The 15,324-nt window shown below is 43.9% G+C and overlaps 1 protein-coding gene across 3 annotated transcripts in view; it reads right to left on the reverse strand.

The window, feature by feature from the left end:
• Positions 1-125: 125 nt before the first annotated feature.
• The window catches only part of ARMH3 (armadillo like helical domain containing 3), a 167,047-nt gene continuing 151,848 nt past the window's right edge, over positions 126-15,324 (reverse strand). For all 3 annotated transcript variants that reach the window (XM_069567714.1, XM_069567716.1, XM_069567715.1), the window contains 2 exons: positions 3,888-4,004; positions 126-1,710 (listed from right to left, as the gene is read on the reverse strand). In XM_069567714.1, coding sequence (XP_069423815.1) covers positions 1,618-1,710; positions 3,888-4,004 — 210 coding nt within the window. In that variant the 3' untranslated portion in view covers positions 126-1,617. The remainder of the gene's footprint in view (positions 1,711-3,887; positions 4,005-15,324) is intronic.

Here is a 15,324-nt window from a genome sequence, read left to right on the forward strand (position 1 = left end):
CAGAGCCTATAAGGGGCGCCCTAGCCAGATGAGACCAGCACCTGGGAGATTACCTTAACTCTGTCATTGAGGGAGTTCTGAGTAACAGAGATTAAGGAGAAGTAGAAAAGACACTAGAAAGTCTGTCCCATACAAATCAATTTTTAATAACTTCAACTTGCCATCATCTTCCAGCTCCTGCTCCTCTGAGGTTCATCAATGTGGAAAACACTAAATGCCCCAGGCTGAACTATCCATCTAGTCATCAGAGATGACCCAGCCCCTGATATCTTAAGAATCTACAATTATACATGGCAGCACGATGTGGATTCTCCGGAACTTGCTCAGTGTTGGAGCTGGAACTCTGGTTCCCAGGAAGGGCAAGTATCCCAAAGATACCTGAAGTGGAAGAGTAGCCTGGGAGGTCCCAGACCTGCTCTCCCGGCTGGATTCTGGCATTTATTTCTAGATTCTTTCTATGCTGCTTGCTCCCTACCACCCTGATGGCTTTAAAAAGTGCTTTAGAAAGGGAGGGTCTCAGAGGAGCAGCTACTGCAAAGGCAGCTGTGGGGCAGGGAAAGCCTACAGCAGTAGTCCCACGGAGGCTGTCCAGAGGAGGAAACACAGGCCAGCTTTCCAAAGGTCAGCCTCTCCATGATGCTCACCTGGCTTGTTCCAGAGCCTGGCCCTGGCAAGCTCTCTCCCTTGCAGGTACCAGACCACCGCAGGAACAGATTCCTCCCCAGAGGAAATTCTCAGACAGGCTGGATGTAAACAACAGCCGGGTGAGGGGGTGGAACACGTGGAGGGGAGCTCAGTAGAGGCAAGAGAGGCTCCCAGAGGAGGGGGTGGCTAAGGAGGTGGGGAAACTGCTGGAAAGGGAACCAGCAAAGTAGGCACCTGAGGGCTTCAGAAAACCTGTCAATGTTTATTTCACACACATACCCTAAAGACAGTTTAAACCAGATTGAAAATGAAAAGCTAAGATTGTGACCCTGTAGTGCTGAAGAGTCAATGGACTGGAAGGCAGGAATCAAATACAGAAAGTGGTGGCCAGACAGCAGAGGAGTCAGCTCTGGATTCAGAAAACAGAAAGAAGGTACCCCATAACTACCCCACCCAAGGCCTGAGCTAAGGGTCCTAATGACTGGACAAAGTGCCAGTGGGGCATGGGACACAGATTTCAGGTCCAGCTCAGCCCTGGGCTCAAAGGAAGCAGAACTGGCTCTACCTACATCTGAGAGTTAGTCTGTTTTCAGAAGCCTAGGTGAGCCACTGACCCCATGGATGTGGGCATCACCCTGAGGCTTGCCCAACAGCTCCTGACAGTTAGCAGCCATAACTTGTAATCTCAATTGGAAATATGAGGGGTTGTACAGAAAGCCCACCCCAGAAATCCCCACATTTCTGGAGGTGTCTCCCTGTGCCTACCCATCCCTTCCCCAAATAAGATTATCTCTGCTTGCCCATCCTGGCCCCTGCTGTCCAAGCTCCAGTGAAGCACGGCCTCCACTGATAGAACTTGTGTCTGTGTTTTTCTCCAACCTTGGGAACAGGCCCTTGCCCCTGGCCCGCCCTCCAGCCCAGAAGCCTCATGGGTAAGGGCAGTCAGTGGCTGCTCAGGTATGCGTGACAGCTTCAGGAGATAGTAGAGAATTCCTTGAGCAGGACTTCCTGGCTGAGTGTGTGGAAGGCCAGGTTCCTCCGGACGTTGGTGCTAATGGATCGAACCTGGGAAAAGGTGAGGGGAGGTGGGAAGGCACAGGCAGAGAAAAAACAGGGGAAAGTCCATTACAAACAGTAGAGGCAGTGCCTGAAGCACAAGGCCAAGATGCAGTGCTAGAAATTTCTCTCTCAGGAAATGAACTCTTAGCATCTATCATCCCTGCAGGTAAATGAGCGAACAATTCTGTGATGGCAGGAAGAAAAGAGAGGCTGAGAGAAAGAATTCGAGTGGATGTTGAGAAGAGCATCTGAGCACCTGATGAGGCAGAGACAAGCAGAGACAGCAAAGAAGTGCTGAGGTCAAGCCTCTGGCCTTGCCTTGGCTAGGCTGAGGGGGACTGGTCTGGTCAGTGGTCTAATGGAGGAGGAGAAACTGAGGCCAGAGAACTCTTGCTCTGGAGCTCCCTCTCTGTGGGCCTTTTTCACATCTCCTCAACGTCCTTCTGTATATATCTACTTTTCTGGTTGGAAAGGACATTTGGAGACGCAGCCCTTGTCTGGCACAGATGGCAGGAGTACAACCCAAAGAGGCCAACAGCCAGGAACAGGTCACACAGCCAGCAAGTCCCAGCTGTGGGAGCAGGACCTAGATTTCTTAGCTCCTAGGCCAGCACTCTCCATACCCCAAAGATGCCTGCCCACTCTAGAGGAAAGTCTGGTTGTATTTTCACCACCTTCTCTCTACTGATGGCTTTCTACCCAGAGACTGAGAACCTTTCAGGAAGTCCTGTCTGTGTTAGCAGGGGAAAGGAGTTGGAGGGCTGAACTCCCTACTCTGAGTGGGTTCTAAGAGTAATCAGCAGATGGATTCATTCATTGGAAATAGATGTGAACACTGACCTAGAGACAAAGCTGGGGAGGAAGGAGACAAAGAACATGTATCTGTCTTAGGCCCCAAAGCCCAGGGAGCTTTTCTTCCATCTCTGCTGTGCTATGGGAAACATAATGAAGTCATCAGGGAGGAAGCAGAGGAAAGGCCAGCATGGCAAACAGCAGGCAGCCCAAGTTCATTAGCTCCAAACCTAACCAGACTCTCTGAGCTCCCCTATGCCAGTGGTACAGCTATGCGAAGACACAAGTAAGGCACAGACTAGTACCCCAAAGCCTCAAGACAGCTTTTGATGTTTCTCCTCCTCAGTCCTCTTCAGCTCCCAGTAACTTAATCTCTTAAGACCTGACCCCTATACCAACTTGAAGACTTGCTGACCACCCCATAAAAGTACTGTATTCTGCTATCTCCTTACACTAGTGGCTTCCCTGCTCCCCACTATCTTAGCTCAGAGTATACATGCCTCACCCTGGGGAAGGCCCAAGTCCCAGGAATGGCATGTTGGGGTCAGAGCTGGGCTGGGTTTAGCACAAGACATACGATCTAAAGTCTAGCACCTTCATCACGGACTAGGCATGGGTAAGTAAAAAGCTGGGCTGATGCAAATTCTGCCCTGGCAGTGGGAGGTCTGAGGACATGGGAAGTAGGTACAGAGGCCTGTGTGCCCAGGTCTCAGACCCCAGACCAGAGTATACAGGGAGACTGGGCTTTTCCTGAGGGCAACTTCTAAGTGCAGGGCAGGAAAGGGACCACTAACAGGGCAGTCCAGTTCTGTGGAGATGTCAACTGGGAGGTGGAGAGGGAGACAGAACAGCGTTCACTGGCTTCAGATGGCCAAGGGAGGAGCTGCAGGAAGCTAAGTAACTGGAGAGTGGGAACACGGGTAGGGAGTGAAGACTGGAGAACTAGATTGGAAGGGCACTCAGACCAGGAACCAGTTAGGAATTTAGGAAAGTGGTTACATAAGGAGGAGAAGAATCAATTACTCTCATTAGTTGCTCTGAGGACTGGCAGGCTAAGGGGTAATGAGCCAGAGCTGCCACTGGGAATGCACATCAAACTTCAGGCCTAGCTGAAGCTGCACAGGGCTATCTCCATGGCTGCAGAGGAGGGGTGGACACTGCTGCCTCAGGCTTCTCACCCTTCCCAGCCTGGCACCAGTACCCTGGTGAGTATCTTCGTCTCTCACCACCTGGTCCTTCCTGGACTGCTGTGGGACAGAAGTGGCAAACCCAATCCAATCAGGCCCCTCCAATCTTATTTCATCAGCCTGTACCCACCTGCACAGTAAAACCCAGTGGTGGGGAAGGGCCCTCCACAGACACAGGCAGAGACAGAGGCAAGGCTCACTCACCAGCTCTTTGAAGAAGGCGGCTTCCTTGTGCTGCTCCGAGTAGCGCTCGTACTGGTCCAGGCCATCCTGCAGCTTCAGTGTGAGTGTGTCATAGTTGGCTCGCACTACCTCTAGCACCTGAGGAAGGCAAGAACCAGCGGGGCTCAGGCCACACAAACCCTAGGTCACTTGGTCCCCACACCTCTCCTGCTGCTCTACTGGGCTGGATTCGGTCTGGGACAATACACCCAAGAGACTCTGTCACGACTTGTCACTACTTATTACTGAGAAAAGCCTGGCCATGGCAATTCCTCAGGTTTCTGGGACTTTTTAAAAAATTTGTATTGAAATAGTTGATTTACAGTGGTGTGTTACTTTCAGGTATACAGCACAGTGAATCAGTTATGCATATACATAAAATATATAGGGAATTTCCCAGTGGCCCAGTGTTTAGAACTCCACAATTTCACTGTTGGCGGCATGGGTTCAATCCCTGGTGTGGAATTAAGATCCTACAAGCCATGTGGTATGGCCAAAATACATACATACATTCATACATACATATATATATATATGTGTGTGTGTGTGTGTGTGTATTTTTTTTACATTCTCTTGCATTATAGGATATTATAAGATACTAAGTAGAGTTCTCTATGCTATACAGTAGCTGGGACCACTTTCTACTTTCTTCCATCCCCTGCCTTTCCTGACCGGTCCAGCCTGGTTTTCAGGGCCATTTACTGTGAGTATGGTAAAGGAGATGAGAAGAGGCGACAGAACAGTGAGTTTCTGAGCCCCTCAGTATCCCTGATACCACAGATGCATTCTCAGCTGTATCGTGCAGCTTTCTCTGGCCAGGCTGTCACAGTTGCTGAGTAAGACTTTGCCAATATCTCTCCTCTTCCCTTTCTGGGAACCACATTTCTTTAGTCCCGGGATGTTCCTCAGCACCATCTGCCACTTGTTTTCATCTCTCAATGCCATCTCAGTCTTCTTATCCATTGCCTGGATGGAACTTTTGAGCATCCCAGCCTTGGAGTGTAGGAGACATTTCTAGACTAAGCTACAGTTAATCTCATTCTCTTCTGTTCTGAGGAGGGGTCCGCCCCTACTATGTCTCTTTGGTGGACTCAGACTTCCGCTAACTCCAGGAACGTTGGATCTCTGTGGTTCCAGAAGGAAAGGATTACCAAAGCCAGTTCTGATGTGAGTCTGGCTTATTAGACCATGAATCAAAGGCAAGGATAGTTAGTTACATTGTGACCAAGCCCAGGCTCCTGCTACTCCCTGTAACAAAAACTATTTTGGATATATCATGTCCATTATTAGCAAGATCAGACTAGTATTTAGAGAGTGTAATACTACCTTGCCAGCTTGAAGATAATCAGGTTTGGGTTATACAATGATTAGTTACATCAGAAGATGTAGATCTTCTCCATTAACTTAAAAGTGAGCTGGGTAGAAAGGAGAGACCAGGAGAGGGACTAAATTTTCACTCTGACAATCTGGCCAATAGCTATTTTGCAATTCAGTCTGACCTGACAGGGAAGTGTATGATGTCATGGAGAGCTCCCAGCTCAGCCGGGAGTCTTGCGAGGAATGAGTATGATAAGGTAGGGTGAGCTCCAACAGAAGGCAGGGCTGAAGGGAGTGAGCTAGAGTCAGGACTGATCAGAGGAGCTGAGAATGCATTCCTGAGGGATACAAAGGTGCCTCTGGGCTGTTCCCTTCACCAATTCAGTCTTATTTCAGGGCAGATTGCACCTGGTGGCAAATGTATCTGCCTGCCAAGAATCCATGAGGGGAGGGGAGGGATGGATAACACAGGCTTGTGTTCCTGAGTTTGGGAAGGACAATCAGGTCAGAGCTCTGGTCCAGATTCAGGCTCTTTTCCTCCAGACATCCCCGTCTTCAAGGTCACTTTGCCAAACTATGTCCCACAGACCCTAGGAGAGACTGATTTCTTTGCTTCTATTTGTCAGTCCCCTTGGCAAGACTTTAGGAACATGTCCCATTTGGGCCTCACCCTCAACACTGGCCTGAGATGTGGCGAAGGCGGTAGTTACACAGAGGACAATTTCCCAGAGCCCTTATGCCTAAAGGCCTTAGGCTTTGTTATAATTTGCCATCTCAACATTAAAAAAAAAAATCAATTTCTGGCTTCCTGGCAACTTCAAAGGCCCTTCCTAGATGGAGTCTATACCCTAACAGAGCCACCTTTGTTCACCAGTTGTTGGGCTTGTGGGCTTCCTAGAACCCTGTCCACCACCTCAGTTCAACATAGCTCTAAAGGCAGTAAATCACCTATCAGCCACATGCTCTCTAAGGAGTCCTTATTCCCCCACCTGTGATGCTTAGTCCACGGGAACCTGGGTCCTGGCAAAAAGGTCTGATAGAAAACTGAATTGGGAGTTTCACTCTTACTGTGGAAACTCAGACAATCACCTAACCTCTTTGAGGTAGAACTTCAAGAGGGGTTGTCTCTGAAAGGTGGAAGTTGAATTCACCTTCCAAACATGACATGGGAATAAAAGTTCTGAGTTCCTGAAAGTAACATATAACTGATGGAAACATTATCATCCCAATGGCTATACAGCAACCTGGATAGTTCCTGGACTGGCTTCCGAGCCCAGGAAGTACCTACTCCTATTTCAAATTGTCCCAAAGATCTTATGTGCATAAATGACTCTTCATCATGAAGGAACATCTTCTGGATTTAAGTGGAAGGCATAAATGACCTCAGTTTCAAAAATCTCATTAGATATCTTGAAACACTCTTCCTCAGGTGAGGGAAGAATAAATTAGTGAGGGAGAGGACCTAAACTCTCTGGAGGAGACATAGGCTTTGAGGTTAGGAAGACCTGAATTTTACACCCAGATCAACCACAGGTAGCTCTATAAACATATACACACTACTTAATCTCTGAACCTCAGTTTTCTTATTTGTAAAAGGATAACACTATCTTCCTCATAGAGCTGATGTGAGGATGATATAAGGTAAGATTGTCCAATGCCTGGCACATTAATAACAAGCAATAAAAGGTTACTAATTTTATGATGAAAGCCTCCTCTGGTGACAACAGGCCATTTGGTAGTTCTGCTTATCCCCAGGTAGTTCTAACCATAAACAAGGAGCTGGAACCTTACACATCTTCATTAGCTTATGGCACATACTGGTGAAGAGTATTCTCTATACAATAGAAAAGCAGGCTTCCCATAATGACCCCATGTCCTGAGTATAACTGACAATGCATCAACCAGAAGTCAGAAAATGCCCAGTACCCACCGCCAACCTTAGTAATCTTAGTCGTTCAGGCAGATACAGGTTATACTAAAGAGCAGTTGAGCAGAGGCCTGGCCTCGCATGATACAAGTTGGGAGGCTCTTGACCACATCAGGGAGCAACAAGTTCCCAGAGCAAAAATTTAGTTCAAAATTGTTGATGAGGTTTCAGGCACACACACACATACAAACACCCTCTTCCTCTAGCACACATAATAGATATTCCTGAAAGACTATTCAGTATCCTGTGCCCCACCTTTTTATTTTTTAGCAAGACCTTTGAAATGGGAAATAAGTCTTACCTGAAGATAGCAGCAAAGGAGGATCGCCAAGCTAGAAAAGTTCCTGGCAATGGCTATCTAGTCCTGATGTTAGAGGGCTTTACCTTGTGCCTGAAAAACTGCCTGGTCTCTGGTGGGACAGTTTGAAATAGGAGTAGGTACTTCCTGGGCTCTGAAGACAGTTCAGAGATTCAGTCCAAATCTGTGCTGGACTGAATTCCTGGGAGAATGAGAATGAGGGGACAACTAAGTAATAGAATGTGACCTGACAGCAAATTTGTGTTCATTACCTTCTTCTCAATTTGAAATGACATCTAAAGTATATAACCTATTTGGGGAAAGTACAGAAGTCTGATACTAGCCCACTCCAGCCAGGGCAACATGTATGGCCTTCCTTAGAGACCAGGCTGCCAAATGAGGATGACACCACAAGATACCAGTAGAGAAACCTACTTATAGAATAGTAAATAGAATAGTAAAGTCTTATAGAATAGGAAATAAACACGGAACCTATCAAGACTGCAGTGGGGTGTAACACAAAGAGGCTACGGAATCAGGAAAGTCTGGGTTCAAATCTTGACACCTTAATTTACTAGTTAGTTATATAACCTTGACCTGTCTGAGCTTTAGTTTCTTTGTCTGTAAAATAGTTACCATTATAATATTTTCTTACAATACTATGAAGATAAGTGATAATATATAAATAAACGCTAAAATATTTAAGTGATAGGATCTAGCAAGGGTGCTAAATGAATGAAGGCTACTGGGATGGAAACAAAGAAGAAAACTGGAAAAAGAAAGTATCTGATACATTCATATTAAGATAATCAGGTGGTTAAATGGTGGCCAGGAGGGTCTGGAAATTGCATGAATACCTGAGGATTGTGACATGAAAGGCAACCATAACTCTTTCTACCAAAGTGTTACCATTGAGAGAAAATCATAAAAATAATAGTTCTGGAAGGAACCTTTGAAATCACCCAACTACCGAGTACATGGCCCTCATGTCACAGATGAAGAAAACAGACATCTTGAAAGACTGTGCAATGCCCCAAGACACAAAGCTGGGATTACACAGCAAAGTTTCCTGACTCCCTATCCACTGCTCCTCCTGCACTAGCAGGCTAGTCTAGCCTGGGGTACGTTGTTGAGTTTACAGGCTAAGTGATCTTTCAGAGAATAAAGATTCAAGGATCTCAAACTCACTGCTAAGAAGTGGGAAGCATGACATGTGCAGCGCTGGGAATGTGACCTGGTGAAGGCCTGGTTTGATGTCTGAGCTTTAATGACTGCCATGTCCTCAGGGCTCCACATCTTGTCAGTTTGCACCCACAGCAGCTGAAGACCCAGCTCAGCGGCTGAAGTCCCTGTTGATAATGTAAACCACCAACAAAACTTTACAGACTACCCCAAATTCATTATTAGCAAAGTCTGGCTTTGGTTGCTATTCTAATTACTCAATGCTCATTTAGAAGTTTAAAATTCAAAGGTCTTCAATGTTTTTTTATTATTATCATTTTATTCATTGTTTGCCACACTGCACGGCTTGTGGGATCTTAGTTCTCCAACCAGGGACTGCACCCAGGCTCTTGGCAGTGAGAGTACAAACTCCTAACCCCTAGACTGCCAGGGAATTCCTGATCTCTAGAGTTTAATTGGGCTTTTTTGGCTGCAGCCACCAGACGGTTTCCAGGCTTGGGGTGGGGTGTTAAAAGGATACGGTGAATCCCTCTACAATGAATGATCCTACTTTAAGACCAATTTTCCATTCTTCCAAAAAGACTGTAACCACTCTGTTTTCATTTTCATGCAGTCCTGCTTTAACTCTGCTGAACCCCTAATCATAGAAAAATTAATCTCTGGATAGTTTGAAAGAGATAAAGTAAGTAAAAGAAGGAAAGAAAATTAAGGCTTTTTAGAGGATTTTCATAATAATCTCCACCCATCTCTCCACTGGACTCTGCCCATTTGCTCTACTTCAGATGTTTATTCACTGGTTGGAGAACATGACTTTTCAGTCCCATTTCTTCTGTAAAGCAGGAAAGGACTATTACTACTGATTTCCTCACTGAAACTGCATCATAGCTGGATTCTTAGCACCCTGAAGGAAAGGACCCAGTGCAACATTACAGATTTTCCACAATCCCTAATACAGTCTTGAGGAACAAACACTCAACATGCTTGTGTACTAATTTAGTAACACTCAGGTCTCTCATCAAGGTCACATCATAGGGGAATTCTCTGGTGGTCTAGTGGTTAGGATTCAGCTTTCATTGCTGTGGCCTGGATTCAATCCCTGGTCAGGGAACTTAGATCCCATTAGCCACAAGGGAAAAGCCATAAAAGAACAAAGAGAAAGTCACGTGAGAAGATTAGAATTAGACAGTGCACCCTGCCAGCACACTGTTCACAGTGCTCTGACATACTTCTAAGGCCCAAGTGCTACCTTTAAGGAGCTAGCAAGCAATAAGGAATCAAGATAAACCACCACTGAAGGGCACACTTACATATACAGGCACAGAAACAGTTGAGCCAACAGAACTATAAGTGGTTTGGAGTCAGCTGACTAACCGATCAATGAATGGGCAGCCTGATTGAAATAGCATACCTTTTAAGACAGGGAAAATTAAGAAATCCAATGTCTCTTCTCTTTTGCCTACCATGTAATCCTACTCAGCTAATTCAGACTGCAAAATTCTCACCACTGTGGCAGGGCCCCTGGGACAGCAGCTCAGGAGGGCCATTAGTTGACAGGTCTGTGACTCTGGCCCTGACAGCTTAGGCTCCATTCAGGGTCTATTATTTGAAGGGCAGGCTCTGCCCAGATGCTGAAAAAAGTAAATCCTGCACAAAAGATGAGCAAAAGGTTGAAACGGTGGGAAAGGATTTCACTTTACTCTCCACATAATCCACAGGTTCAATTTTTTTGGAAATCAGGTTTGATCCATTCTGAGATGCCCCTTTGAGGTGCATTCAATTTAGCAACAAATTTCAGCTGCACAATCCAGCTAAACTGTGCAGTGTACTCATTAGATAACCGTCCAAAATAATCTAAGCAGACACACAAAGTGATCTTTGAATAGCCAAGTTCAAAGTCTTGCTGAACTATATTTAGCACTTATTTGCAAAAGTAACTAACAGGTTTGCATCTCAGAAGACAAGGAGAAGAAACAATTAGATCCATGAACTCCAACGCTAACTAGTACCCAGAGAAAACTGTTAGCTTCCTTCGGATGCCATCTACTTAACCTCTTATACAGGACAATGCTTGGTTCATGTTGAGATGTACATAGCCTAAAAGATTCATGGTAGTTAACTATCAGATGAAATATCAGCCATCCAAGAGCTCTCAGTTTCAATTCTTGCTGTTCTGAGAGACTTGAGGATAGAACCTTTGTAAATGATCAATGTAAAGGCTGGACCTGGGCCCAAGAATAGAAGGAAAATATGGGGAAAGGGAAGAGAGATCTTTAGTGTATTATCTTTAAAAATATATGAAAATGCTTACTATAACATCTTGTTTCCAAAATCCATTCAAGACTCTTCTCTCATAACAGAAAAAAAGAGGAAGGAAGAAAGAAAATGAAGTAAAACGGACAATGCATATGAATAGTTAATTTAAGTAGTGGTTCTCTGAAAAATAAATGAAATTTTAAAAATTTAGCTGGGTAGGTTAACTCAGGGTATACTCTAATATTTTGAAATAGCTCAATACTTCCACTTTCATTTATAATGGAATAACTGAAAGCTAGAGAAGAAATAATTCTTTTTATACATTGTATAAAATGCAGTGCAGGACAGGAATCCTGAGAGAAAGAAAATATAAGGTCAGCACGAAAATCTTGCTGGGCTAAGGAGATACACTAAAGTTTGGAAAGGCAGAGGTGGCTGGCATTTGTGAGGCATGTTACCAGAAAGGAAGGAGTTCAGCAAAGAAAAAGGTTTTAGAAATTTATGTACGGTTCCCACTGACTCTGTTGCTGAACACTAAGAATCACACTTCTAGTGTAAAATTCAACCAGTTTCCACAGAAAAATGACTGAGGATCTGTAAGCTGAACAATTCCCAGAGCTCACTCACACAGGACTGGGAGGTATATGAATTTTGACCAACCAGAATGAAATGTACCTGTTGAATGTGTAGGGCATTCAAAGGAGGCACCAGAACACTAACACCTTCACAGGAGAACTAAACTTGGGGGCTTCCCTGGTGGCTCAGATGATAAAGAGTCTGCCTGCAATGTAGGACACGCAGGGTTCGATCCCTGGAAGATCCCCTGGATAAGAGAATGGCAACACACTCCAATACTCTTACCTGGGAAATCCCATGGACAGAGGAGTCCATGGGGTTGCACAGAGTCAGACACAGCTGAGAGAGTCACACACACACACACACACACACACACAGAATTAAAAGTCACTCTAAACCTATCTTAATAAAGATAAGGAGTTTCATACATGGTGGTCAAAAGGTACAAATTTCCAATTATAAGATAAATGAGTACTGGGGGTGTAACATACTACACGATGACTATAGTTAACACTGCTCCTTAGTATATTTGGGCTTCCCAGGTAGCACTAGTGGTAAAGAGCCTGCCTGCCAATGAAGGAGACTTTAGAGATGCAGGTTTGATCCTGGGTCGGGAAGATCCGCTGGAGGAGGGCACAGCAACCCACTCCAGTATTCTTGCCAGGAGAATCCCATTGACAGGGGAGCCTTGTGTGATCCATAGGGTCACAAAGAGTTAGACACAACTGAAATGACTTACTACAGCACACATGGTATATTTAGAAGTTACTGAGACAGTACATCCTGAGTTCTCATCCCAAGGACCACCCCACCCTCCTGTTGCCTTTGCATCTATAGGAGGTGACTGATGTTAACTACACTTACTGTGGTAAACTTAAATAGTGGTATATGTCAGTTATAGCTCAATAACACTGGAAAAGAAAGATCACTACATGAAAAAAAAAGAAGTTTCAAAGGATATTGTTCTGTTGCTAAGTTGTATTCAATGCTGTGACTCCATGGACTGCAGCACACCAGGCTCCTCCTGTCCTCCACTATCTCCCAGAGCTTGCTCTACTTCATGTCCATTGAGATGGTGATGCTATCTAACCATCTCATCCTCTGTTGCTCCCTTCTCCTTTTGCCTTCAATCTTTCCCAGCATCAGGGTCTTTTCCAATGAGCTGGCTCTTCACATCAGGTGGCCAAAGTACTGAGCTTCAGCTTCAGCAACAGTTCTTCCCACGAATATTCAGGGTTGATTTCCTTTAGGACTGACTGGTTTGATCTCCCTGCAGTTCAAGGGACTCTCAAGAGTCTCCTCCAGGACCAAAATTCAAAATTATAAATTCTTCGGTGTTCAGCCTTCTTTATGGTTTATGGTCCAACTCTCACATCTGTACATGACTCCTGGAAAAACCATAGTTTTAACTATATGAACCTTTGTCAGCAAAGTGATATCTCTGCTTTTTAATATGCTGTCCAAGGTTTGTCATAGGTTTCCTTCCAAGGAGCAAGTCTTTTAATTTCATGGCTACAGTCACCATCTGCTGAGATTTTGGAGCACAAGAAAATAAAGTCTATCACTGCTTCCACTTTTTCCCCTTTTATTTTCCATGAAGTGATGGGATCAGATAATCTTAGGTTGTTTAATGTTGAGTTTTAAGCCAGCTTTTTCACTCTCCTCTTTCCTCATCATGAGGTTCTTTAGTTCCTCTTCACTTTCTGCCATTAGAGTGGTGTCATCTGCATATCTGAGGTTGCTGATATTTCTCCCAGCAATCTTGCTTCCAGCTTGTGATTCATCCAGACTAGCATTTTGTATGATGTACTCTGCACAGATGTTAAATAAATAGGGTGACAATATACAGCCTTGTCGGACTCCTTTCTCAATTTTGAACCAGTCAGTTGTTCCATGTGAGGTTCTAACTGTTGCTTCTTGACGTGTGAACAGATTTCTCAGGAGGCAGGTAAGGTGGTCTGGTATTCCCATCTCTTTATGAATTTTTCACAGTTTGTTGTGATCCACACAGTCAAAGTACAGTCAGTGAAGCAGAAATAGATGTTTTTCTGGAACTCCATTGTGTTCTCCATGATTCAACAAATGTTGGCAATTTGATGCTGGTTCCTCTGCTGCTTCAAAACCCAGCTTGTAACATCTGGAATTTCTCAGTTCACATACTGTTGAAGTCTATCTTGAAGGATTTTGAGCATAACCTTGCTAGCATGTGAAATGAGCACAACTGTACAGTAGTGTACACATCCTTTGGCATTGCCTTTCTTTGGGACTGGAATGAAAACTGACCTTTTCCAGTTCTATAGCCATGGCTGAGTTTTTCAAATTTGCTGACATACTGAGTGCAGCACTTTAACAGCACCATCTTTTAGAATTTTAAATAGTTCAGCTGGAAGTCTGTCACCTCTGCTGGCTTTGTTCGTAGTAATGCTTCCTAAGGCCCACTTGATTTGTCTGGCTCTTGGTGAGTGATTATCTGGGTCATTAAAACCTTTTTGTATAGTTCTTATACAAAGAACTTCTTAATCTCTTCTGTTTCTGTTAGGTCCTTACCATTTTCTTTATCATGCCCATCCTTGCATGAAATGTTCCCTTGATATCTCCAATTTTCATTAAAAAAAAAATTTATTTGGCTGTACATGTGGGATCTAATTCCCTGACCACAGATCATACCAGGGTCCCCTGCATTGGGAGCTCAGAGTCCTAGCCCTGGACCACCAGGGAAGTCCCTCTCCAATTTTCTTGAAGAGATCTCTAGTCTTACCCATTCTATTGTTTTCCTCTATTTCTTTGCATTGTCCATTTAATAAGGCCTTCTTATCTCTCCTTGCTATTCTTGGAACTCTGGATTCAGTTGGGTATATCTTTCCCATTCTCCCCTGCCTTTTGCTTCTCTTATTTCCTCAGCTATTTGTAAAGCCTCCTCAAACAACCACTTTGCCTTCCTGCATTTCCTTTTCTTTGGGATGGTTATGGTCACTGCCTCCCTGTACAATGTTATAAAAAGGAAACTGCTGCTCCACAACTAATTTCCTTACGTTCCCCAATGAAGTCTGACACTATTTAATAAAGAGAAACAACAAAATCCAGCATTCAACTATATAATATTCACAATGCCCAATATCCAGTAAAAAATTATCAGACATGTCAAGAAGCAAGAAAATGTAACTCATAACCCAGAGGAACATCAGTGAACAGAAAGAGACCCAGAAATGAAAGAGATGATGAAATTAGCAAGGACATTTAAAGAGCTATTATAAATATATTCAAGTGCTTAAAGACAACCATGAACATCATAAGGAACGAAACGGAAGGTATAAGCACATCACAATAAAACTGCTGAAAACCAATGTTTAAGAAAGAATATTAAAAGCAGCTTGACAGGGGAAAAACATGTACAAAGGAGCAAAGATAAAAATTCACACTTGTCAGAAACTATACAAGCCAGAAAACAATGGAATGATATCTGTGTCAAAAGAAAAAAAAAAGTTAGCCTAGAATTCTATATCCAGCAAAAACATCTTTCTGAAATGAGAGTGAAATAAAGACCTTTTCAAACAAACAATCTGAGAGAATGTGTTGTTAACAGTCCTACAATTAGAAGAGATGTTAACAAAAGCTCTCTGGTAGAAGGAAAGTTACATTATCTGGATCTTTCAATAGGAATAAAACATAGTGGAAATGGTAAATACATGGATAAAGTGTAAAATATTTTCACATAAATTTGAAAACTAGGAAAAAAGATAATTGACTCATCAAATCAAAAAATAGTAATAATGGAATGTGAAATTTATAAGAAGCCTAGAAGAAAAATGTTTGACAATAGTAGTACAAAGACCAGGAGTGGGGCAAATGGAAACACACTATTGTAA

This window comes from Ovis canadensis, chromosome 22, assembly GCF_042477335.2.
Source record: "Ovis canadensis isolate MfBH-ARS-UI-01 breed Bighorn chromosome 22, ARS-UI_OviCan_v2, whole genome shotgun sequence".
Lineage (NCBI taxonomy): Eukaryota > Metazoa > Chordata > Mammalia > Artiodactyla > Bovidae > Ovis > Ovis canadensis.